The 26840-nt window shown below is 37.9% G+C and overlaps 1 protein-coding gene across 5 annotated transcripts in view; it reads right to left on the reverse strand.

The window, feature by feature from the left end:
• Positions 1 to 4296: 4296 nt before the first annotated feature.
• LOC136829914 (coiled-coil domain-containing protein 102A-like) overlaps positions 4297 to 26840 on the reverse strand; it is a 41137-nt gene continuing 18593 nt past the window's right edge. For 2 of the 5 annotated variants that reach the window (XM_067089063.1, XM_067089064.1), the window contains 4 exons: positions 24055 to 24258; positions 22102 to 22333; positions 20620 to 20816; positions 4297 to 4606 (listed from right to left, as the gene is read on the reverse strand). In XM_067089063.1, the coding sequence (XP_066945164.1) occupies positions 4444 to 4606; positions 20620 to 20816; positions 22102 to 22333; positions 24055 to 24258 (796 nt within the window). In that variant the 3' untranslated portion in view covers positions 4297 to 4443. Of the gene's footprint in view, positions 4607 to 5146; positions 5226 to 20619; positions 20817 to 22101; positions 22334 to 24054; positions 24259 to 26840 lie in introns of all 5 variants that reach the window. The other 3 variants (XM_067089066.1, XM_067089068.1, XM_067089067.1) reach the window with 3 other exon arrangements.

Below are 26840 nucleotides of genomic sequence, written 5' to 3' on the forward strand. Positions count from 1 at the left end.
AGGACCGCCCCAGAGCCGGCGGCACCCCATCCGCAGCTGAACAAACCTATGGGAACCCCTCGTGGTGCCGGGAGCTCGTGACGGATGATCGCCACTCCCCATCTCTGCAGAGGCTCCGCGACGTGGCCGGCAAGTTCGCCCCCTGCAGGCGCTCATACATCGACAAAGCAACCACCTTCATGCCGCCACAGCTGTCATCCGCCACCCACGTCTTCGTCCAGAGTCGGCGCCGTCCGTCCACCACTAACTAAGCCCTACAGGGGACCCTTCCGCGTGCTGGAGCGGAACAGCAAAGCGTTCGGCTGGCACTCCCAGGCAAGAACGACTGGGTTTCCATGAGACCGGCTAAAGCCCGCCTTCCTGTCGGAGAGTCCCGGCAGCGACGCAGCACCCTTCCGCCCAAACGCACTCCAGCACGCCCTCACCCCCCCGGCGCGGCCGCCCCAGGAAGGACCGCCCAAACAGCAGCCTCACAGGCGGGAGGCCCCTCAGTTATCTTCAAGGAGCCGCGGCACCCTTCAGCGTCCCACCAGGTACAGGGGATTAATCAGACGCGTCCCTCGTCTTGGGAGTATTTGTAAAGTCACCACCTCGGCGCCAGGATAGTGTTTATTGGCGCCATTAATTAAGTCTCCGCTGAGCTTGTTTTCTTTGGTGACTTCCCGTTTTCTTCAAGCTCAATTAGTCACGCCTAAAACGTGCCAGGTCACGCATTTTAATCATTTTTACTTTATGGTATTTATACGAATGTCACACATTGTGTATCACATGTTTCTTCATTCACAGGCATCAAGACTGTATCTATATTGTAGCTCTGTATGTTTTGTATTGTAATTTGTACTGCGTTCACTGCATATTATTGTTTATTGTTTCGACCTCAGGTCACAGTCAATTCCATTGTCTCTCACGGCGTCAGTCGGCCGCAATATAAGCTGCCTGGATCTGTAATAAATTAGCAGTAACCTTTACCTGCTCGTTTCTTTGACACCTTACAAGTACTTGCAAAATATGATGAAGAAAAAGAATGCAGAGATAATGAATGACAGAAACAGACACTGAATTACACCAATAGCAATAACAATTGTTCCGTATAAAATATTTATATGGTTATGAAGACAAGACTAGAAAACATTAAACCTACAGGGAAATTGCATAAGCTACAATCAGGCTCCACCACACAAACAAAATGTTTTGATAACTTGTATATTCCGTTGTATACAAGACACATGATAAGAAAGATTCCTTATCTTTAGTATCAACAAATTTCCAGAAGGCTTTCGACTTTGTGGATAGCAGAAAACTTACTGAGGTCCTGATTAAGTATAAATTACATGTAGACGAAATAAAGGCAGCTCCTGAGATACAGGAAAGGATGACGCTTGTTCATTTAGTTAGAACAACATAGATCGGTATTAAAATTCAATTGTTCCTACGGAAATACAAATCACTGCATTCAAAGACCATGTGAGGGGCCACTAAATATTGGTGATGAGCAACAAGAAGGCTGTGGTGGCATACACCAGTAAACTGGGGGGACAGTCTCCCCTTACCTTTGTCAGTTGATGATGCAGATGCATGTGTTGGCAGCTCACCAGCTGGCAAGGTATCAGCAAGATATATTCCAGACAAGAGGAAGGCTCTTCCATTCCAGACCCTGCAGTGACCTGAAAGATGAGTTCCAGCACCCCCTGCACGTTTATGTCTTTCTATCTTCAGTCTGATTCTCTGAGTGAACAATCATTGTTGGTCATCCAGGATTTCAGTATGACCATGGTTGCTTCTTGCTGGTCCCACACCAAGTGGTATCCCTATCTGCTATATTTTCTGGTGGAGCTTCCCAGACAAAATCCCCTGTGACCCACTCTTCTTTGTCAGCCACACATGTTAAGGTACCATCAGTCCATGCAGCCTTTCATCCTACATTGTTGGAGGTTATCCAGCCTCTTGCAAATGGGTGAGTAAGAGTTTTTCTCACAGATTTGTGCAGTATAGGTCTCGATGCCTTTTGAAGTTCTTAGTAGCTATGTACCATAGAAAGTGGGCCATTTTCTACAATTGGTCTCTCCAGCCAGAGGTTCTCTTCAGTAGGTCACAGATTTCCTCACTCATTGCATTCAAGATAAGCTCCTTTGTCCCTGTGGTGAAGGGTTATTGCTCTGCCTCAAGCCACTTCATCTGAATGAAGGTCATGGATCGATAGAGTTACCAATGCTCATAAGGAGCTTTGAACAGTTGTACCCATGTAAGGTGCATTGGCCTCCAGCATGGATGTCTCTCAACACCAACCTCCCAGACTAACTTGCATGATGTATGAGTCCTTGAGAGGCCTCAGATTAAACATCACTTGTAAGACTGTCTTTCTGGTAATCTTAGCCTCAGTGAAGCATGTTGGCAGGCTAAACAGCCAGTCATATCTTTTCCAATATTTAGAGGGTTGGAAATATCTCCCATTCCAATTAATTCTCTGAATTTACGGTTAAAACTCACAACCTAACAATTTCTTATGAAAGATTCAAGATTTTTTAAGTTCCTTCCCTCCAGGACTCTGCAGATCTGTCTAAAAACGGGCCACCTTCTCAGGCTAGAAAGTCTGCATTTTTTGTTAGTACTGGCAGGCACAACATGGAAGAACCACTCAGATATACAGGAAATGAGGGCATGTGTCTGGTGTCAGCAAACCACCTTCAGCTCAATTTATTAAAGGGATGTCACTTACGAGTTGTTGGACACCCCCTTAGGACCTGAGGTAGGTGCTCAAGAGGGTTGTTTAACTATCTAAGCTATTCATGAACAGGATCTATAGCTGGAAGTTGATTGAATAGGCAACTGGCTTCTCTCTCTCCCTCTTCTTCTACCTATTTGAGACAGCAGTCAAACAGAGTGCCTACTAGAATGTGCTACAGTCAAGAATCTTATCCTTATCATAGGGAGTGACTCCCTCCTACCATCTGAATCCATTTTTTATAATTGACTTGGATGTTAGCTACCTCCTGACCTTTTATTCTGAAATACTTGGGAAGTATAAGATACAAAAATACAGATACAATTTGCTATGGCTTGGGGTCCTTTAGCCTTGCATCCTTATGGCAGACTGTATAAGAGGTTACAAGTGTCATTGGTCCCCCAACATTCTCACAACTAAGCACGACATTTACAGTTGGAGATTCAATTTGCAGGTCACTTATGACTATCCTGCCACCTTGGGAATAAGTCTCCTGCTAAGACATGATTTGTTGGAAAAAATCCCATTTTTTAAAAGTAATGACTACTTTTCATAGGTACACAGATCAGAGCCTATTATCATAATTCCTCATTAACTGCTGTGTATAATCCCTGATGCCATGCCAAAGGAATAAGTGCTGCCTTATGGGAGGTGAGCGGTTCCCTCCACTCCATTCAACCACTTCCTACCTAATAAACCTTATTAGGAAACTTTAACATCCACTTCCTGTTGGGGATGAAGAATACACCAACATAAAGGGCACTGGTTTGTATGCCAAAGAAAAATACAAATTATTTTTTAAGCCGGACATATTTAGGTGCTTGTTCGCTGAAAACTGCAAATCTGCATGAAGGGGCTACCTACCAGTTTGGGATCACCACTCACATTTTATCCAGTAGAGAAAAAAGACGAGAAAAATAAATTGGCACTGTCGTTTAACTGCCCATTCTATATGACAGCCAAACTGATGATATTTAAACTATGACAGTACTGAGACTGGTAAATCCTTTTAGCAGTAGGGAAATGACAAAAGAGGATGACCCCACAATTTTCTTACCTGTCTTAGTAACTTGGCACTTGTCAACTACATCTTTCTGGGTTTTAAACATAAAACTGAGGCTAAGCATTTTAGACTGGCCTTTGATTCAAATTAGTAAGATTTACCATCCATAGCCTTGATTATTATAAAAACAAGCTTTCGGATTCATGAACTTAAGACCTGGTGAGCAGATACAAATTACTGTGTGAAGTACAGTGCTGTATTCAGAAAATTCATTGCAGTTAGGAAATGTAAGAAAAAATAGCATTAAAAACAAGCTGAAGTCAAGTCTTCCTTCAGAGTGTGGAAATACAGGAACAATTTGTGAAATTAGGTTATTCACAACAACATTAACTAGTTGTTACAATATTCAACCATTTTAGTATCTTTGGCAACCTCATTATGCACAGGTTAAAAAATACAAAACACTCACAAGTAGGTTTTTGTATCTTTGCATAACTATCTATTTTTACTTGCCAAAAAATAACCATAACCTTTCAGAACTTATGCGAGGAAGGTAAAAGAAAAGAATATAAAAAACGTTTGGTATAATTCATGAATTACAATTAATTAAGGCTTCCATTTCAATCTGATGAATACTGAAATAATATGCTATATAATTAATGTTTAACATTAGACTTTTTAAACATACTCTCCATGGCAATTACATTAAAGGCCATCGCTAAAACTGTGCATGATCATCGTCTGAGTCTTGTAAAAGATTGGCAGTACGGAGTGGTAGGGAGGATGCTTGTGATGATCTTAACCGGGATTGGAGGTGCTCTACTTGAACTTCTAAGTTCTCCACAGTCTCCTGCATTTCATCATTGGCACGCTGCAATTTTCTGCAATAGAAAAAATGAATAGGTATTGGACAGTGCACTGACAACAAGTACACTATCATTAATATTATAAAGCTATTTAATATCACCTCTGAGTCTGAGTACTAGATTCTCAGATGGTGTTTTAGTAAATGAGAGGCGGCCATTCGAATGCACAATGCGTTATGTATGGAGTGCAGTCAGACCTCTCAAATCCAGAATCCTGGACAGTACAAGCAAAAAATGGATTAAGGGAATATTTTTCAAGGTTCTACCTAATATTTACAAAATAATTGGAACTGGAAAAAAGTTGTGAGAAAAATCATATGCATACCACTAGCTTAAAACATACTAAAATATATTAAAAACCATTTTATATTAATATACAATAAAACAATCTGAATAAACGGTGTAAAAAAACTTATGGATAATGTAATGGCTTAAAAAAATAGGCAGCATTGCACTGGAAAATAAGCACCGAAGCTAAAAAAAGATGTTTGTAGATTTCAAATATGAACAAGAAGTGGAAAACATCAAGAAGAACAATATCATACACGCACATACCCACAAATATCATAAAATACCACTTTCCTTTCAATACATTGCTTATCATCGTTGCGGTGTTGAAGAGGTCTCATGAGAGCTAGGGTGACAGAGAGAGAGGAATGTAAACAAAACAAGCCTTAGTTAGGGATTCATAAAGAATGGTTACAATATTTATTCAGTGTTTGCACAGAATAACTTTTTATTAATACTGATCATTTTCTCATTAAGTAGATATTAATTAATAAATAGTTTAAAAGGTAATTATTAATAATAAAAGGTTTAACCACACCAACAAGCCAATATTCTTAACTGTTCCTAGAGCTTCCCCCAAGGATACAAGATTAATAAACAAGACCAAATGAGCTAGTTCTGTTTTGTACGATACCTTCTGCCTGTTACTGCCTTGAAGTAATGATGGTATGTAAATGAAACAAATCTTCCATCATATCATGTAACAACACACTGGTTGGAGTGTATGCGAATGCCAGTTAAATAAGAAATATAAATACCAGTATACCAGTATTGTACATTAGTTGTATTGCTAAAAATAGGAGACCAACCTTATCACTAAGTGTATGATGAAAACCAAAGCATATAAGCACACACTATTCTCAAAGCACGATTTTTGAACAATTCTTATTGAGTTATAAGAACTTGAATGTTTTTTTTAAGATATGATAGAACTTGCTTCCTATACATATTATTTCCTGCTTTAAGCTTCATATACAACAGGTCAGCCTCAGCAGTCCAACTGATTGCTTAACTGCACAACATCATCATACATACCTAATGGTGATCACCACTGGCATTTCCTACCCTCACCAACATTCACACCAAGATTCTCTCTCTCTCTCTCTCTCTCTCTCTCTCTCTCTCTCTCTCTCTCTCTCTCTCTCTCTCTCTCTCTCTCTCTCTCATATCCACACAGTTGGCCATTTAAAATATTACATTTTTAAACCTAAAATGGTCAACTTGGATTTGCAAATTGTTGATGGGGAAAACACTTTTAAATACTAATTATTTGAATTGCCCATTTCCTTTTTTCTATCTGTTCTGCTGTTTCACTGCATTTTTCATGTATAAATGACAATTAAGACCTAGGACAAAGCTTTTGAACCTCAAGAACATCATTCAAACATTGTTTTTTTTTTTTAAGAGAATTGCTTTTAATTATCTACCAGCAAATTAAGTAATAGTTTTACTCCTAAAAAAACAAATATATTAAATAAAGTTCATAATATACTAAAGCACTGGAGCACGCCAAGTCAGCACGATAAAATACTGGAAGAAAAAGGTGACATAAAGAGTGCCAACCAAACACTTACGTCCTAAATATACCTCTGTAAAAACTATTGTTTCACTTTTTCCTCCCCACCCACTGTCATACTCAAGTATGGAGAGTATTTGCAAGTGGGAATCATATGTATGATGTGTCTCCAAACAAACACTGTTACCTATACTGTATAACTCCTACCCTTCACATAAAAACTTGCTACCCACATTTACAGAAACTTATTCAGATTCAGTAGGATCAGTTTTCTTGTTCAATAATTACAGCCTCTTCACTGTACACTGAAGACCAATGCAGTCCATAATTTTCATAAATGATGGGAAAAAGCTAAATTTATTTAGTGACACGATGAGTCTGATTTTTCCATATTTATGGTAAGTTCACCTGGAAATTCAATATCATCTTTTACAGTGAATTTACAAAAACTGAAAACCTGTAGTATGAATCAATATATGTACTGCTTAGCTAAATGTAAAGTGCTATGTACAATATTTATCTACGGCTGTGTTTTGCATTCACTTGTATTCGAGCTATCAAATCAGTTTACAGTGTCATCACATTTACTTTCCCCTGACATCACCTGTCTGTCAGATATAAAAACTGATATGTACACCTCATTTTATGATCTTTGACTAGCCAAGACAGTAATGTTTAGGCTTTTGCTTGAAAATGGTAATATTTAGTAGGATAAAAAAGTTCATCTTTACTTGTACAGCATGACATTTACAGTGATCCCTTAGCTATAATTTTGAAGCAACCCCAGTTCTCATTCTCTTTCATCTACTGGACTATTTTCAAGTCAGGGAAATATTTATGAAAATAGTCATGCTGCTTACTTTGTATATATCCACAAATTCATATATGGTTACTAAATTTTTAAAAATATCTTTTCAATGGCATCACGCCTCTGCAGAAAAGACAAACCATACTCTAGGGGCAACTGTGCAAAACAGGCAACAAGGTAAGCAGATTCCTATGAAACCTGTTTACAACACACAAGTGAATGTTACACCAGGCCCACATTATGTACATCACTCTTATCTGGAGAACAGCAGCAGATCTTTGACAGCTGGTTTTCCTTTGAAAGGCCAGTCCAAGAAGATGGAATGGGTTATAAAATTCATGCCGATGACCAAGCACCGTGACCTAAGAGGTTATTCAGCGCAAAAAGGGAAATTGGGAGTAAAAAGGTTTTAAAAGTGTAACAGGAGGAAAACCTCGCAGCTGCACTATGGAACAATTGTTAGGAGAGGGTGGAAAGTAAGATGGAAGAAAGAATAAAAGGGGTTGCAGCTAGGGCCAAAGGGATGCTGCAAAGAACCTTAAGTAATGCCTACAGTGCACCATGTGAGGTGCATTGACAGCACTACCCCCTACAGATCCAAGAAGATGATAAGAAAGAAGGGAAGATGATGAAAATTCATAACATTCTGCAGCTGTTCTTGTGTGACCAATATTAACTACAGAGATGAGGTTTCCGGAGCTTCTTCCACTTGCATTTCAACTTTATCTTTATATAGTATAAGCCAGTTTTGGACAGAGTCCATATGATAAATCTTTCAAGTAATAACATAGCTTCAAGGTATGGCGTTGATAACTCCATCTCTAATTCACACCACCTGCCTGTATTATATTTTAACACGTTATTTTTATTATTACGAGCTTGCTGGTGCGCGCTACGCACACTGGGACCCAGGGCTGCTGCCTCCCATACCCTCCCTATCCCCTACCTTGCCCCCACCTGAGGTGGACAAACAGGTTTGCAAGAGGAGGGTGGATGTCTTCCCTACTGTCCTGTTCCCCTACCTATCCCACCCCCACCTGGGGCAGACAAACTGGACTGCAGGGGGTGGGTGGCTGTGTCATGTCTCCCCTACTGTTACCCGGGGGAGGACAAACAAGGTCAGATCCTCTTGGATTTTATTAATGTACATTATTTAGGAGGCGGTATTTAAACCTAGCCTACATATAAAAACAGGCTATGCATGCACTGTTACAAGTACTTGAAGTTACTTATATCAATAATATTATAAGTACCTCTGTTATAATAACGTTATTTAAAAGAGCTGCATGCACAGCCAAGCCTAGTTTTGAATTACAATAAACTATTCATAATTTTTCATACATTTAATTGCTCATTAGTACTACTTCCAACATTTATCCCAATACACTACATTTCTTGTATCCCAGCCCAATCAATCATATTGTTCCCTCTTTTGTGGCCTCAAGTACAAACAATCCTCCTCGTAGTTTGTCTGTTGTGCTGTCAACACAACTCTTCAACAATCTCTTAAATTTTATTGCTTACAGCAACCTCTAATAGTGTTTAATTGTCATACTCATTAATATTTGTAAATCATCATCTTTTCATATTTAATCACATCTTCAATTTTCCCCTCTTATTTTAGGAAGTGCAAGCATAACAATTGCTCCTGACATACAGAGTTACTGGTTTTTTTTTTATGCTGCTATGGTGAATTTCACCTTTGAGGATTTCACTGTCATTCAGGTGTTCCATTTGTATGTGACTTTTATGGCATGATTAGTTCCTAATTATTTATTTCTACAATTCTAGTTCTAAAACACTCAATATATCTTAAAACTACAAGCCTATTCAAAATTACTACCACTTATCTTCTTAGATGATCTCTTAGGCAAAACCTTGCCTAGAATTTATTGCACACTACTCATGCAATACTCACATAATAAAAGTTTCAAGTGTAGACAAAAATGTTATTATTTAACTTTAAACGATGAATGAGCTACAGAAGCAGAGATCTAAAAATACTGATATTGTGAATCATACATAAATAAATTAGTCACACAAGTTTGGTATTAGTACAGTATTTCTAATCATTCACAAGCAACATTCATAAAAAGGTCATAGTTCTACAACGAAACTTGAAGAGACAACTTAGCTCTCATTACTATTAAGAGTCTAATGATGAGAGCTGACAATCTATCTAAAGCCATGAATTAAATGTACTCCAACAAAAAAATTCAGTCATTTAGTCTCAGTGTGTAGAAAGACATCACAGGAAGGCATTTGTGTTATACGGTAAGATACTTTTTATTACAATGTTCAAGCAATCATAAATAACATCTGAAGCATTTAGCATGGATCCAATTACTGTATCAATGTATATCTAAAAAGCCTTATGAATAATAACAAATTTACTGGCAATAGTAAACACTGTTTTCAGGTGTTGCAAAAAGAGAATGTTGGGAGCACAGTACAAGATCAGGTAATCCATAAGGTTATAGTTTTGCAACACTATAACTGGTCCTTTCCAAGCCTCTACTAAGGCTAGCAATCTCTTCAATATACATTTTGGAAGACAGAAAATAACCAAAAAAGCAAAAAAGGTTACATTGTCTGCATTCGGTATTCCTCTGTTTTTTGGGTCAACAATCTTGTCATTGCTTAACCCCCTGGACATTTGGAGAGGGGAGTTGGAGGATCCCTAAACTTGTCCGTGGTAAAACATACAATGTTCTGGCTTAAAGCTAATGCTGTAAGCCTGAGAACTCATTTTCTCTTATCACTTGCTGAAAATTTCCTTTCCATGGCAAAATGCTGGTTTTGGTCACATTTAGAAGCTAAAGACTTTTACATTACTGTAGTACCTTTGAAAGTTAAAAGTAAAAACAATCACAAGATTCATTTTTGTTTTAATTTTCTACATATGATGTCATCTGAATTGCAAAGGGTTAAGGATAAAAACAACAAAGAACCAAAAACATTACCCTATGGAACACAACATGTGTCAGAGCTTGGCACACTTGGAAACACCATAATCAACATATGTACTGCTGGTGATCTAAAAAAAAAAAACTGTGAATGAGATGAGTACACAGCCTCTAACACAAAAATTACTTGGTTAAAGGGCTATATGGCTATCAAGCTGATGGTGGCACTAAGTCAATTAAAATATGTCTAGACTCATATTCACTGTCAAGATTGACTTGGATACCCACATAATTAAATACTGTACATCTAAAAGGGTATCATATGTAACCAACTGCTCTCTGTAGGCATACTGTTTAAAAGACTAGAATTAAGCTACTTATAAGAAGTTCAAAGATGAATATTTTGCCATTCTTAGATAACTATATCATAGTGATAACTCATCTAAAATGATAGTAATCAACCCCTGTACAGTTCTTTGAAAAGTGCAATCAATATAACATACTTAATTCATCAAAAGTCTTAAAAAAATGAAAAACCTATCAGGCTCTTCACAAACCCAAGTGTTCCTTAAACAAAATATGAATGGCAAGAAGTGGTTCAGGATAGGAGATACCAGGTGAAAGAATTTCAACTAATCATACATAACTGATCATGCACACTACTTGAGGAGAGATGATAAAATCTACTGTAAATATAACCTTTCCAATATTAAGTGCAATGGTTCAACTCTTCATTTAAAAAAATAGCACTTCCAATCATTTTTTTAGTGGCCTGGTTTTTAAATTAAACAAATTAGTTTACAGATTTGCATCAGCCTGAAAAAATTAATTTATCTGACTAGTCAAGAGCATGTCCAGTTTCTTACAGTAAGTTGCTAGGGCATGATAGTCAATCCTTCTGATATGCCTGCAGCTGTAATCAGTGTATTTTTTTGGAAATCAGCCATTATACTTGAGTAAAATTTGTTTTGGTTCATAACTGTATGGCTTCAAAACTGACCAATAACTCTATACAGTACAGTATAATGAAAAATGAGGGAAAAGAAGGTCAATAAGTGACAGGCTCCAGTAATGATTTAGTGAGTATAATGATCTAGCGAGTATAAGTCCAGTTCCAGCATGTGTGATGTCACAGCTGGTGCATGTCTCCACAACCTGTGTTGGCCGACCTGTTTTACATGGACCAAGTTCTCCAATAAAATTGTGAAAAGTCGTCAGTTGAGTCACCAAGCACAAGCCCAGTGCAACCACATGCAGCTGCACATACACACACACACACACACACTCTTGACCCGCTCACTCTGCTTTGTTTATACTTTACTATATGCCTGTATTTAGTTTTGGACTAATGTATTTACTCTTTACAAATCTTACAATATAAATTCCCACATGCAATCACTGTTTCAAAATCACAGTTTGTGTGCATTTTCTTGCTCTTATGGCTCTACACATCTAAATTTCCAAACTTCATATAGTATACTGTAGTGTCATATTAAGTATATTTTCTAGAGACCTCTGTTAACTTTTCAAAAATTTTAAAGTTTTAGTTAAAAGATTTAACTGAGCATAATGAATAAAGAAGCACTGTAAGGATGTTTAAAAATAAAAGAACTTTTTAATAAAACAACAGTATACAGATTCAGTTACAGTATGCAAAAAAGTACACATACTGTATATTGCTTTTGGACTTTTGTAACCTTTTTACACTGCTGTCTTTACTTACACTTTTAGTTTTCCTTAATTCAACTGAACTTGAAACTATATAAAAGTAAATAAGAAATCCAAAAAGAAAATTGAATAGCAACAAGAGAAAAATTCTAAATGTGTCTAGTTGTGCAAATAGTGGTTGGGGGAAGTCATACTTGGTATTCACAGTGTTTTTCACATATTTCATATTCTTTGCTAAAGTATAAAACAGGTTTTGATGTAGGGAAAACCTATTTTTGGTAGCTGCTGTTCGTCCTCAATGGAGGTACTCTCTCATGGTCCATAGAGGCTCCATAAGATAAACCAACTAATATCAAAGAATTCTCTTTTAGTTGGTCTCAGCCAGTATAGTGCACGTTGACACTGATAGAATATAGGACTCAAGATGAGAGGGCTCTTTCTCTCTGTCTACAGTGGTTACATCGGTTCCACTCCTATAGTCAACCTGCAAGATGTGGCAACCACGCATCTTAAGTAGGTCTCCATTTTGTCAACCAAGTATTGGTGCGAAGACCCGGACTTCATTACTCCATTTTAGGTCTATGCATGATAATTATTCACCAAATCCCATGCCTTTTCATCATGTATACAATATTATTGTATACAGTGAAGTAAAGCATAACATTTTAAAAGATCCATGGAAAAGATGCATATTCGTTATGCTGATGTTTGTATAATACGATATTAATATGTGAATATAGAGTACAGTACAGTATAATGTAGGCTATGCTACCGTATATGTATACAATATACATAGTGTAGGCTAAGCTAATTCTTGTTTTTTTGTTATTCATTTCTCTTTGTACTGAATTGTCATGAATCAATCTGCATGAACCTCCAGAATTAGCTGACATTACTAATTACTATACTGTATATGTATAGAGTATACTTTATAGTGTAGGCTAGGCTACCATATGTATACATGGTACTGAATACCCTAGCGTAGGCTAGGCTATATTCGAGATACTTTTTTTCCAAGAAACGATGGGTTTTTTGGAACCTAACCCCATCGTAAGTAGGACAATACCTGTATAAACATTTTTAGAGTTTATTTTTTTGTGTTTGAGCTATCAAAATAGGCAGTTCTAAGTGTTTTTAGAAGGGTTTTAAGCATTGACAGATTTTAGCTATTCGCGGGGGGGGTACGCATCCCTGCAAATACGGGGGTTTACTGTAATATCTAAGCGCTCTTACTGGTCACAGACTTCTCTCCTCTCCCTCTGGACCCAGGATGTTCAATAAACTTTTAACAGCAAAAGAACGAGGCCATGGTTGTGAAGGATTCTCATTTTTAGCTAAGAACCTGAGAGTAAGGGAACAGATAGCATCACCCTGAGATAAACCTATCCTTCTGTCTATTGTGTGGTTCACTCTTGCAGTGGCTAGAGCAACCAGAAAAATAGCCTTGTTAGTAAGATTCCTCAATGATGTTGAATGCATGGGTTTGAATCGTGAGTCAGACAGCCTCTTAAGGACTATGTCTATGGACCAAGGGCATACCTCCTCCTTGTTAACCTTGGTCGTGTCAGAAGACCTCATAAGATCTGAGAGATCCTGGTTGGAAGAAATGTCTAACCCTCTGTGTCTAAAGACTGAGCTAAGCATAGCTCTATATCCTTTTATCATAGAAGAAGGCCCCTGGCAGACCTCATGTAGAGAAGAAAGTCTGCCACTTGAGTTATAGTGGTTTCAGAAGAAGAGACACTACTCTTCTTACACCAAAGTCTAAACACTGCCCACGTTGCCTGGTAGACTTTGTTAGTAGAATGTTGTCTACATTTAGATATAGCATCTGCTAATTAACACTGTGTTGCTGTTAAGCCAGCAGATACAAAAGTGAAGCTTTTGGCTAAGTTGTTCCTCTCTCTCACCCCGAAAGTGGGCGGGGGTTAGTCACCTACATAACCAAAAGACTATCGCTACCGCGAATTTCAAAACTGAAGCTGCTGTCGAGTTAGAAACTCTTAGCTAACTAATTACTGGGTAAGTTACTTATATAAAAAAAGGTATATAAGAAAATGTAAGTGTTTCAACAGAAATCTCAACTGGGCACTCAGCATGGATATAATTGAACCATACTTTCCATATGGACTGGTACTGCCGAACAGATGATGTCCGTAGTTTCTGCACTATGTACCTAGCATGTTAGGTAAGTAATTTTCACGGTAGACAAGATTTAAAAACCCCACACATGAAGGTCTCGGCTCAGAAAGGAGGATGCCGAGATGACTTTCCCTCCTACTGTCTGGGATATGACAAAGGAAGGTAATAGAACTGAGTTCTTCACCTACTGTTGAAGTAATAGGAACCAATAGCTTTTTGGCCAATTGGGGGTTAAGTAAGCGGTTTCACTGAAGGTTAAAAGTTTGTTCAAAGCCTTCAAAATCTGAGACAACGGAGGAAAAAGGTATATTACCCTCCATTTGCTCCAGTCATGTAGGAATACATCTCCCATCTCCTGCTATTACTTGATTGTCCAAGTCTGGAGACACATACTACACAGGAAGTTGGTGGTTCTCGCATGTGGCAAACAGGTTCACTTCTGGTTGTGGAATCATTTTGGCAATTAATTGAAAGGAGTGCTTGTCTTACATCGACTCTGTCGAGACTGTATTTTCATTCGATAGTCTGCTATTGCACTGAGACCCTGTGAGGTAAATTGCGGACAAGTGCCACGTCTTTGCTTGCACCATCTGAAGGATGGATAGCATTAATGTATTGAGAGGAGGTGAATGCGAGCCCAACCTCTTGATGCAGGACACTGCAGTTATGTTGTCTAGGACCAACAAAATGTGTCCCTCTTGGAGGTTTCAACTTTTTGGGAGACAAAAAGACAGCCATCAGCTCCAGGAAGTTGCTATGACATTTCCTCTGAGCAGGTGACCACCTACCTGCTACCTGATGGTCGCCCCAATGACCTCCCCAACCTGTCAAGGATGCATCTGTGAGTATTATCACTTGTACAGACGAAGGAGTCAGGGTGACCTGTTTTGCCAGAGACCCCCTCCAAGTCCATGGCCTGAGTATCTCCCAACCCTTTTGATTCCTTTGATGAGGCCGATCATGAATCTTTTTCCTTGTATACGATAGTCAAAATTTGTTTACATTTTTTAGTTGCAGTCTGAGGATTGGATCTATGAACAGTAAAAGGCCCATCATACGTTCCAACTACCGTCTGGAAACACTGTGCTGTGCAAGGAACCTTTTAAGGTCCTTCCTTATTCTGTTTTGAGTTTTGGTGAGGAGAGATTACTGGCTGTGAAGAGAACCCCAACAAAGTTCCAGCCATTGAAAATGTCTGCTGGGTGTAAGGCGGGATTTTTTCCAATTTATTAGAAAAACTTCCGACTGGAGTCTGTCGACTACCGCTCTGTTTCGTAAGCACTCTTTTCTAGTGGGCCTCCAGATTAGTCAATCATCTAGGTAAGCTACCAGTTGAATTCCTTCTTTCTTGAGTTCTCAGACAATTATTGCTGTTAATTTTGTAAAAACTTTTGGGGCAATGTTTAGCCCAAAGGGCATGACTTTGAACCTGTACATTTCCTTCCTTATCCTAAACCCTAGGAAGGGATGGAAGGGAAAGGCGATAGAGACATGCCAGTATACGTCTTTCAGATCTATAGAAACTGTCCAGGTCCCTTGTGGAATGACTACAAGTCCTCAGGCAAGAAGTCATCTGAAACTTGTGGCAAACAATGTGCTTGTTCAATTCTGATAGGTCAATGATCACCCCCTGTTCGGAGGAATCCTTCATGGGGACACTGAAGAGATGCGCCTGGTGGCGAATATACATGTTTCTCTATGGCTCCCTTTAAAAGGGCCTTCTGGACATAATCTTCCATAGAGGGGTCTGGTTTTCAAAAAACCTCTTTAAAGGGGGTAGGGTGAGACCATTTCCACCCTGGCCCGTTGAAGATAATACTGTGTCCCCAAGGGGGAAGACTTCCATTTTGACTTCCATTGCATGTGATGCTGTACTGTAGAAGCCAACCTCCAACCATATGATTCCTATTGGACTTCACCTCTTCCTTTGCCTTTCCTTTTCCCCAATAAGAGTGTTTTTGGACAATTTGAAAGGGATGTTTCTGCTGCTGTTGTCACTTCTGTTTTTGAGAGAATCCTTTAGGATTGACTGGAGACTTATATAACTCAGAGTCACAATGAACCTTCTTTGGTTTGGGAAAAGAGAAAGCTCAGGTTTTTTGTTTCCTGGATTCCCCTTTTCCAAGAAGAGCATATACTGTACAATTCTGTTGACGGGCTTGTTCACTGAGTTGAACCACACCATACTCCTCAAAAAGGTCCTTACAGAAGGGGTTAGAATGTAAGAAGGAGGTTACACTGGGAAGAGACATATCAGAGCCCCCCAATGCTTCCATACAATCCCTTGCGCAACACTCTAAAAAATCATAGTGTCCTCATAGGGTCCACATAAGTGATTTGGCCGCAACAGAAAAAATTGTTCTGGAAGCCTTCTGGTGGCTGCTTCCAACAAGGTAGTAGAGGTTATAATATTAAGGAGGTAGACCCTCGCCTGAAATTCAGCCTAGGCAGTCCCCTCCAAGATTTTTCTTATAAGGGTATAAAATTGTTGAGTAGCTATGCCCAGAGGGAGCTTTTTCCTTTCACAAGAAAGGACAAGCGTTGCCCATTCCTTGGTAGAATTATCAGAGACCAGCATGATAGAGGCAAATGGCTTTAGTTCTGCCATTAGCCCTCATTTCCCACCTACTACAAAATTTTGAAAATCTGCCTTCACAATTGATTATTTTAAAGGTGAAGGGACAAGGCTAGGGCTACCTAGTGAGCAACTTGGGTCTTATCCAAAATAGCTGTATAGCTCCATCTTCCATCAATCTGGTAAAGTGTTTCTTCTATAGTTTTCAATGCTATATTCGTCGGGAGGATAACTTTTTCTTTCTGTGGTTTCTACACGCCTACCGAAGGAGGGACCAGGGCGCCATTCCATATTAGGTAACGCTGCTCTGCCTCAAAATTCTACGTGTTCAACTTCAATCATGGTTTTCCTTTCATTAATAAGATATCTACCATCAAATGAACTGGCTATACTCTTACTACCAGTTGGAGCTCTAACATCAAATTCTGCCTGGGCGACTGTGCAGCCACTTTACCCTTTCAGTTAAGGGCTGAGATATTCTCACACCTTGCATCTAATTCGGTATCCAGGACTGACCTGATTTCTGTTTTGGAATCATGGATAATATCCCTGAGATATTGCCATTCTGTAGCAAGGACACCTTTGATACTACTAATAATTTCCTTAATGAATTCAGCATATGCAGCAAATGGTATTTCCCTGTTGGGGGAGCTTGCACAATCTGAATGTGTCTCAGCAGCTGTAATACAACTGCCCGGCAACCAAGGGACAGAAGTACTGGGTGAATTACTATACCCCTCAGAGGATATAGGTACAGGTACTTCAGTCGGGGTTAGGTGGATCCTACTAAGGTCCCCTTCAGTATCTGATAGCTACATGAGAGATAGATTTCCTTTTGGGGTCTCTCTTCCATGTATAGCTGAAAGTTGTCCCTGGTCCTTCTGGGTTCACCAAGGCAGTTTCAGTGGCTATGTACACTTCATGTCCGACAACAGGGACATCTCTCCCAAGTATGGACTCAACCACTTCACCAGTGGGGTTAACCTGGGAGGAACTAGGAACCGATGCTTTCAGGTTTTGGCCTAAAAATAGGTCTTGCTTGGAAAAAAGAGGGAAATATACTTTGCTGGAGTTTTGCCGCAAAGATGTAACCTCCTCCTTCCATACCCCTGCTGAAACCCAGGACCCAACGAGACAGCTTAAATTGGGCTGTTTCATTCTTAAAACTTGTTGCCAGGAGAGTGCTACTAATCTTACACATATCTGGTGACCAACCATATTCTCCTTTATACCTACAAGGACTGTTCATGGCAGGTGGTATGGACTGTACCCACTGGTGAAAAGTAAACCGAGCAATTTGCTGCAGCACACTTAATCTGTGGGTCTTGCATAATAGCAGCCCTGTAGTGGTGTAAAGAACAAGTTTTTATTAGAAACTGCTTGATCCTAACTATCTATAATTGTTATATAGATAGTAAACTCAATACTACAGTCTCACTTGGTCACAAGTGTGTAGCTATAATATATTGGTTTATTTTCGCAAAATGTTACACGTGCTAAATATCTGTATCGCAACTAACAAATTAGGTTGCTTTTTGCACAAGTATGTAACCTTATCACTGTATACTGTTAGCCCTGCGAGTAAATTCCTGAATGTTATGCCACTCAAGCATTCTGTATGCTGTAAAACTAATTTGTTTATCTATCCTAGGCTATGCTATATCTAGTCTAAGCTACTGCTTCATCTAGCCTAGGGTACTGCTTTACTAGCCCAGGGCACTTAAGCTAACTGGATACTGTAAACTAATTTGTTTATCTAGCTTAGGCTATTGCTTTATCTAGCCTAGACTACTACAAATCACTCTTAAGGCTACAGGCTACATAAGAAAGTAGTAGTAGCCATCACTTATTAAATTATATAATTACTACATAAGTTTTGACTTATAAGTATATTCTTGAATGTTATGCCACCCAAGCTAACTGTATGCTGTAAACTAATTTGTTTATTGAGCCTGGGTTACTACAAATCACATTTAAGGCTATAGGCTACATAAGGAAGTACTTCAATGAAAAATTTTACCGAAGGAAAATTTTCAATAACCTAGGTACATAAATTAAGTACTACAATTTCGATGTCTGTTATATGAAAATGTAAAAGTTTAATAATTACACAGGCAAACAGACATAGCAAGCGTTTTCCTGGAGATACCGCCATTGGCAGAACAATATCTACTGGAAGTATGTCTGTGAAGGAAAACACTGTAAAATCTGATACAAATTCCCTAATGTTAGTGACAACTGGGGAACATTTTCGCAAAATCCAATCAGTTCAGCAATTAAATACTATAGCCAAACAAATGGCTCAACTTAACCCCAGGTTTGGACATTAAAAGCAGTTAACAGCCGGTTACAGCCAGCATAGCCTACCTGAATGGTCAACTACTAGGCTATTAATGAAAATGGAGTAGCCTAGCCTATTAAATAGCCTAAGATAACTGCTAAGATAAAATGGGCATATACCAATGACCTTCAAGAACAGCACTGTTGCAAAATTATTATTTCAACATAATATAATTAAGCTTTGTTTACCGACTAACAATCACCACCTAATTTTTGTATTTATGAGGGAAGCAGGATTCCAACTTTACACAAAATAAACTTCCAGCTAAAAGTTTCTAAACTAAACTTTCACTGGGACTTAAAACTATGCACTTAATTTGCTTCTTTGTTTGGTACATCCATAATATATTACCAAAGCGATTTCAGAGCACTGGCAAGAGGATGAAATGTAGTATGTCCACTCCATGAATAGACCAATGGAGTAATGAAGTCCAGTCTCCACACCAATATGTGGTTGACAAAATGGCGACCTACGTAAGATTCGCAGTTGCCCCATCTTGCAGGTTGACTATAAGAATGGGACCGAGGTAACCACTGTAGACAGAGAGAAAGAGCCCTCTCATCTTGAGTCCTATTTTCTATCAGTGTCAATGAGCACTATAATGGCCAAGACCAACTACAAAAGAATTCTTTGATACTAGTTGGTCTATCTTATGGAGCCTCTATGGACCATGAGAGAGTAGCTCCTTTGAGGACGAACAGCAGCTATGCTATCAAAATAATATTTCTCGCAAATTTCACATTCAGGTTTGCCTAAGAAGGGACTCAAACGTTGATTGTGGCAGTAAGTCAATTAAAATGTATCTGAGTACATATCCATCACCAACACTAGTTGGACATAATTAATCACCAACTGTTTTCTGTAGGCATACTGCTAAGATACTAGAATACTGTACAGGTACTTGTAAGAAAGTTAATTGATGAATTTTCCCCCAATCTTAGAAAACAATATAATACTGGAAATTGGTCTAGAATTATAGCAATCAACAGTACAATTTGTATGATTGGACATGGCTCCTTCCCAATTAATCTATTCACAAAGACTTTGAATTTTTGGTCTTTGGCTTTCATACCCATGGTTCTACCACTGAGCTACTAAGAACCGAAAGCTGAAGAACTAGGTACTTAAACATTACAACCTAAGCATACACAGACAACTTTCCATTCCTACACAATATGCAAATATAAAATGCTAATGAAAATCCACCTCGATTAAAAAGGGTTGAGTTGCTCTGATATGTGTATCAGTCTTTGGGGTGGAAAAGTTGAGGTCTCTCCTTTGTCTCCTCCTGACACAATACGCACTCAACTTTGTGAAATGTAATTTGTTCTACAGGACTTGTTTCTTGCACGGCCTCCAATTTGGTGAAAGTTGATTTTACAAATTAATGGACTTCTGGACTTGCTTTATAAGACTGTTTCCTCAGTTCATATAATAATATGTAAACCAGTCTTGAATATTATTCAGTATTTCAACCCAACCACATAGGTTTAAAATTCTTTGTTCTCATAGGGGGTGGCCTTAACACTCCTAAGCATAGCATGTTAGTAAAATTATAAAAATTACAAACATTTACTTACCTAATAAGGATCTTGTAGCTTCATAAGAATTTCAATGCCTATTTACTTTTTTCATTGTGAGTAATGTCATAAAAACATTTATGTACCCAAGCCCACCGACTTACACAGAAAACATGTAAAGCAATTATAAGCAATCAAAGTGGTAACAAGACATTAAGAGCTATAAATTCGTTTCAAATCTTCACATATACGTAAAAACCTTACCTTATATTATTCGAAGCTGCATCTACCTCATCTTCTGAAGCAGCCAATTCTTTCTTTAACTCGTCAACTCTCGCTCTCAAGCGCTTTACCTCGCTCTCGTACTGATCAGCACGTCGAGAGCAGTGCTGCAGCTCAACTGATTTGTCAGCCAACACTTTCTTTAGTTTTGCGTGTGCATGCTTCAGCTCAGAAAGTTCCTAAAGAGACAAGAATCAAGTGCTGTATTCATTATGCATCTTGCATCCTGACACACATGCATATTCATGCAGTTCTGCTTGTTAATTTGCACTCAGAACCAATCTACTACTTTACACTGTATTAACATTTCCATGTTTATTATATATATATATTTTTTATTATTAATAAAGCTTGTTATAACAGTTTATCATGACATGGAAAAAATATAAATCTAACTAAATTGTTTACTGCCTAAAAACATTTACAGTAGGTAATATTATTAAGCAATTTTACTAGATAAAACCTAAGATCTGACATCATGCTATGAAATCAAGCAGCTTAAACTTGATGATAATTGCAAATGACTAATCCAAAGGAACCATTTTGTGCAAAATCGCTTTTAAAACCTTCTGCATTATTAAAGCTCTCCTGACATTTAATGAGTGAAATTCAGAAGTCTTTGTAAACATTTTTATTAAAAAGACACTCTTCAAATGATTGTAGTTTTCTTTTGGTTCAAATTAGCATATCACCTGAAATTTTCTTCTCCTAAATGATGTGCTGTGCTGCCTTACCAGATGCCCCAAATTTTGAATTAGATTCTTATGAAACAAATTCTGTAAATCACACTTGAAGAGGAATATACTAAAATTTTACTTCTAATACTAAATGCCATAATGCTAACATGAGTTCAACTTTAATTCACAAGTATCATATTCCCCTGAGTATAAACTCTATCATATATTTTCTATAACCATAGCTACTTCATCAAACTAATAGGCTTAGGTTTTAAAAAAAGGAGAAGCTATGTTCAAAATTCTTTATATCAATTTTCTTAATCCCTTTATTTCCTTTATCATGCAAAATCAGTATGACCTTTATCGACGTCATTCACTAGTAACTGTTTTTACATCCTACTTTTCCTCTGTGAAGTTAAACATAAAGTGTTTTCTCCAGAATATTCTGCCTGTGTGCTGCCTCTGAAATCCTGGACTAGGCAGGCTACTGCTGCAAACAATGTCATTTTCTAGGATAAGGTTTGATGCTACTCAGTTCGCTAGGAGTTTTATTCTTTATTTCCTCTGTTTATATTCATCACCTTTTGGTAAAATTTGTTTCTCTCTGGAGACTAATTTCCCTTTGGAGCCATCCTGAGTTTATTATAGTTTGTAGACTTTGTCCTTGAGGGGTTTCAGCTGAACATTCAAAGAAAGGTCTTTATTCATAACGTGTTTTTGGGCCTTCTGATCTTGGAACCTCTCCATCCACGTCTCCTCTCTCACAACTAAAATGTCTATTGCGTACCTTAAATTTATCAGCAATTTCTTGTTTAAGCTGAGCTACATCGGAATCTGGAGTTGACGCTGTCATTTTGGTTCTCTTATCCAGCCTCTCTTCCAAATCCCTCACTTGAGCGCGCAACTTCTTGTTTTCTCTTTCCATCGCTAGTTTCTCACTCTCTAGCCTCTCTCTGCGGCCCCACTCGGCGGCATTTTCCTCTTGTAAACGTTCAAGTTCGGCTCTCAAGTCTGCCAATCTGCTCAGAAGAAAAAAATTGATAAAAATAAAAATAAAACAGTTACCAAGAGAAATTCTATCATAAACTACAAACCTTTGCTTCATACCCATAAATTGCAGCAGCTTCGATATAAACAATCAACTAACATAAAAATGAAGCCAGCTTCTCTTCATACATGAAAAGACTATACAATTTACATGTTTGCACAGCAGTTCTCAATAGGCCAAAAAACTCAAATTCATTACTATCTTCACATGAAAATGTTCTCTCACTGTACCTTATGGAATACAAAATGCTGAAATGTTCCTAGATAAATCATTTCATCTTGAGAAGTCCAAGAAAGACCTAAATGTATTTGCTGTAACAAGGTCATTTATTAATTTTATACATAAATAACATGGGAACAGTGATTTTTTCATGGGTATAGCGTACCTCTGGTCCAAGTAGCTTACAGACTGTTACAAATACAATCATTTAAGACTATTACAAACAAAGTCAAGTTACATAAAATGCAGTTCTTTACAGACTGTTACAAATGCAATCATTTAAGACAGTTACAGTCAGCTGCATAAAATGCAGTTTTTTTTTAACAAAAATTCACAAACTAAACACATTTTCCATCACAAATGCACCATTCATAATAACAATGATAATTATTATGGAAGAGACCTTCTCTGCAGGCAGTAGCATTAAAAATAATCTGTTTCTATGGCATTCAATTTGTATAGAGTCTTCTTTATTCGTCTTACAATCTTCCTTTCATCAGCGTGTGGGTGGTATATTAAGTTTATCTGTTGTCTTAGTTTTATTTCCTCTAACATTTCAACACACACTCTGGTGGTCATTTACAAAGAGTAACTGAACTGACATACATTTGGCAGTTCCCAGGTGCCTTCTTTTTTGCATTACTTTGTAGATTCCTCTGTTACTATAACAAAGAACTCAAGAGCTGATCCCTGATGGACAAAATTTACACCAACATTTACCTCACATTCTTCTGATACACCTACCACTGTCATCACTCTTGACCTTGTGTTATGGTAAAGAAACATCAACAACTCAATGGGTCCTTCCAGTGCCAGCTGCTTCAGTAATGCCCATCTAACTGCTAGTCTTGGCAAATCAATTGCCTTTTATAAATTCTACAAATAAGAGGTAGAATAGCTCCTTTTTACTTGGTACTTTTCTTGTGGTTGCTTCAATATAAAGACTGCCTCTGATGTGAACTCTCTGGCATGAAGTCAAACTGATAATTATCAATTCCAGCAATTCACTGTAGCTTTCCTCCAGTACCTTCTCCAATAATATATTTTATAGTAAGTTCAAACAATCTTACTTTTATATAATTTTCAAAATGTTTATCCATTACTTAACTAAGTACACTCTTAAATGTACTCCATTTTTGTTTACAAAGTTACCAAACACTTTACCAAACACTAGAAATTCATATAACTTAAGCCACTAAATTCAATAATAGTGCAGCAATCATACTCCTGTTTCAAATGATTACACAAAGACTATTAAAAAATTACAGAACACAACAGTGAACAATTGGGGACACATGTGTTCCTATACTTCATGAGGTGTACATACTAACTTATTAGGTTATTTTTGACAAAGCTCAAATCTAAATCTGTTTATGCCAACCATTTTTACACTTTAAAGTATCTTCCATAAAAATCTGTGGACGAACTATAAAATATAAAAATCAATCGCCCACAAATTCTTCAGTTGCTAACCTGCGGTCTACGCATTCTCGTGAAGAAGCCTCATCTAACATTTCTAGCTGCAAACTCTGCACTTCCTTCTGATGCTGTGACCTGAGTGAAACAAGCTCCTTTACTGCTTCCTGACGAGAAGCTCTGATGTCATCGAGACGGGAACGTAGCTCATTTGCTTCGGCTTGCCATTTCGAAGACTCGCGGTGCAGGACTAATTTCTCGCTGCAACAAATTGTCATGAATGAAAGCCCACTTTGTTACAATAATTTTAAACATGATATGATTGTGTTTGGAACAATGATTTGTAAAAACTTGATTTTGTACAATATATCTGCACTGCTTAAACTAGTACCAAACAACACATGTATATACCTCTATGAAAAAGTAGTGTATCATGAAAATTACGAAACCATACTTCATGTGAGAACAAAAATTCTTTAGTAAATCAAGCAATCACACTTAAGCATTATCTGCAAGCATTCTATAACAAAAAGCTCAGTTAGCCTACAGTAGGTTGAATAAATATGTATAATGCAATAATAGCTTGCTTGGGCACTATCATAGCAAAATAAATTTACTTCATTAACCTTAGCAGCTGAATTTCAGGTTAGCCAAATACACACTAAGCCATACTCATGAGTTAGTAGGAAAAGAAAGCCTCAGTAAGACTGCAAAAGACAGGCTCTCACCATAATATATATAAGTACCTTGTATAAGTCAACAGGTCACCAAAAGACATGCTAAATGAGAGAATTTAACACCATGTAAAAATGCCAAACATTCAGAGCCACTCTGCAAAACATATTAATATCAGTAAGGGTTAAAAGTAAAATTTCAAACAGGGCAAATTATTCTTGTAAGAGAAGCTGGAATAAAAATACTACAAAAATAAAATCTGATGTAAAATTTAAAAACATTCTGTCAAATAAATTTTGTTTCATAGAATACAAAGCATTGCCTTACTATAGCTGGTAAGTTGGTATTTTGAGGAACAGATTGATTAAAGGTGTATTTAATAAAAGATCTCAAAATTTCACAAGGATGATGAATGCCTTGAAGTTGGGTATACACCAACTCCATTTTGTGCCTCACTCTCGTGAATAGTCTTGAATAGTCATGAATAGTCTTGCTCTCAATCACGGGAGGGAAGGAGGTGGAACCTTCATGAGAAGCAACAACTTGTATTTTGTGCACTAAAACAGTTTTCTTCCAAAGCATCCTCACTTGCCCACATTAAACTATACAGGCAGTCCTCGGTTATCAGCAGGGGTTCTGTTCTCGATGGTGTGACAATAACTGAAAACTGCTGATAATTGGAAACTGACAAATGTCAGCACAGATAAGCATGTTAGGTGGGTATCCGCACCAATCTTTGGTTATCAGCGCCGATATGCAGATATCGGCGCCGGAAATCCAGCTATTGCCGTCGCTAGACAAGTGCAGTAAAACTCGATCACAGATAACCAAGGCCGCCGATAACCGGGAACTGCCTGTAGAGCATTTCTTTGCTAAAGTGAAATTCCACTTACATAAGAAGGCAACAGGAGTAGAAAGAAGTAACATCAAAATGGGATAACATATGAACAAGCATAATACACCTGAATCCACACTTATATCCACCAACCTGTGGATGTAAGAATGTTTAGCCTCTCTTGTTGGTTATTATTACTAACGTCCACTTTGCTGCCTATCTGAAACTGTGAATATGGCAAGTCTGCCCAAGAAGTGACAAGCAAGACTAATGTGAAGATGAGAACAATCACATGAAGGGCTATCAAGTACAGCACAGCACTCTGACTGGGATGATGGCATCAGGAGAGCAATTTTCTGTACCTGAATACTTCATATGAGTAACTAAGCAGAACCATACTTATTGCAAAGAGCTTTGTGAGTTAACTACCATGAGTGCTGAAGCTGGTCTAGGTCCATAACTGGATTATTATCATTATTATTCAGAAGATGAACTCTATTCATATGGAATAAGCCCAACACAGGTGCCACTGACTTGAAATTCAAGCGAACAAAGAATATGGTGTTCATTTGAAAGAAGTAACAGCAGGTAAAAGGAAATACTGAAAAGGCAGATCAGTTATTAAGAAAAGATAAAATAAATTAATAAATAGACAAAAATGTAAGTAAAATAATAAAATACATGGGGAACTGTTTTAGCGTAGCAATACACTGCATCTTCACTTGAACTTTGAAGTTATGGTTAAGAACGATGAGTGGAATTAGAGTGAAGATCTATATACCCATCTAGAGGACTGCTGAATGTTATTCTTATTATTATTATTATTATTATTATTATTATTATTATATTATTATTATTATTATTATTATTATTATTAGGGAGGAGACCTTCCCTGAGAGCAGTTGCATTAAAAATTTTAGCGTTTCCACGGCATTTAATTTATACAGTCTTCTCTATTCTTCTCATATTTTTTTCCTCGGCCTGTAGCTGGTAGATCAGGTTTCCCAAGGACATACAAAGATTTCCGTTTTCTTAGGTTTATTTTCTTTGACGCTTTAAATGCGCTCTGGCATTTATTTTCAAAGAGTAAATGAAATGGCATGCAGGTTACAAGGATATATATAGCAAGTGGAGGTGGGGTGGTGGGAGTGCAGTTGCCAGGTTGGTTATTCAACTGCGTTTTGGTTGGTCCTAGGTTGGTGACGAAGTAGGTTCCAGAGGTGTTGAGACCTTCTGGGCCTAATCACTATTGGAATTTGGGAGTGGCTGTTATCCAGGATTATAAGTCTTTCAGGTAATCTGCCTTCTGTGTCCGGTGTTGGCTCTCTTTCTC

Source organism: Macrobrachium rosenbergii, chromosome 45 (genome assembly GCF_040412425.1).
Source record: "Macrobrachium rosenbergii isolate ZJJX-2024 chromosome 45, ASM4041242v1, whole genome shotgun sequence".
Taxonomy (NCBI): Eukaryota; Metazoa; Arthropoda; class Malacostraca; order Decapoda; family Palaemonidae; genus Macrobrachium; species Macrobrachium rosenbergii.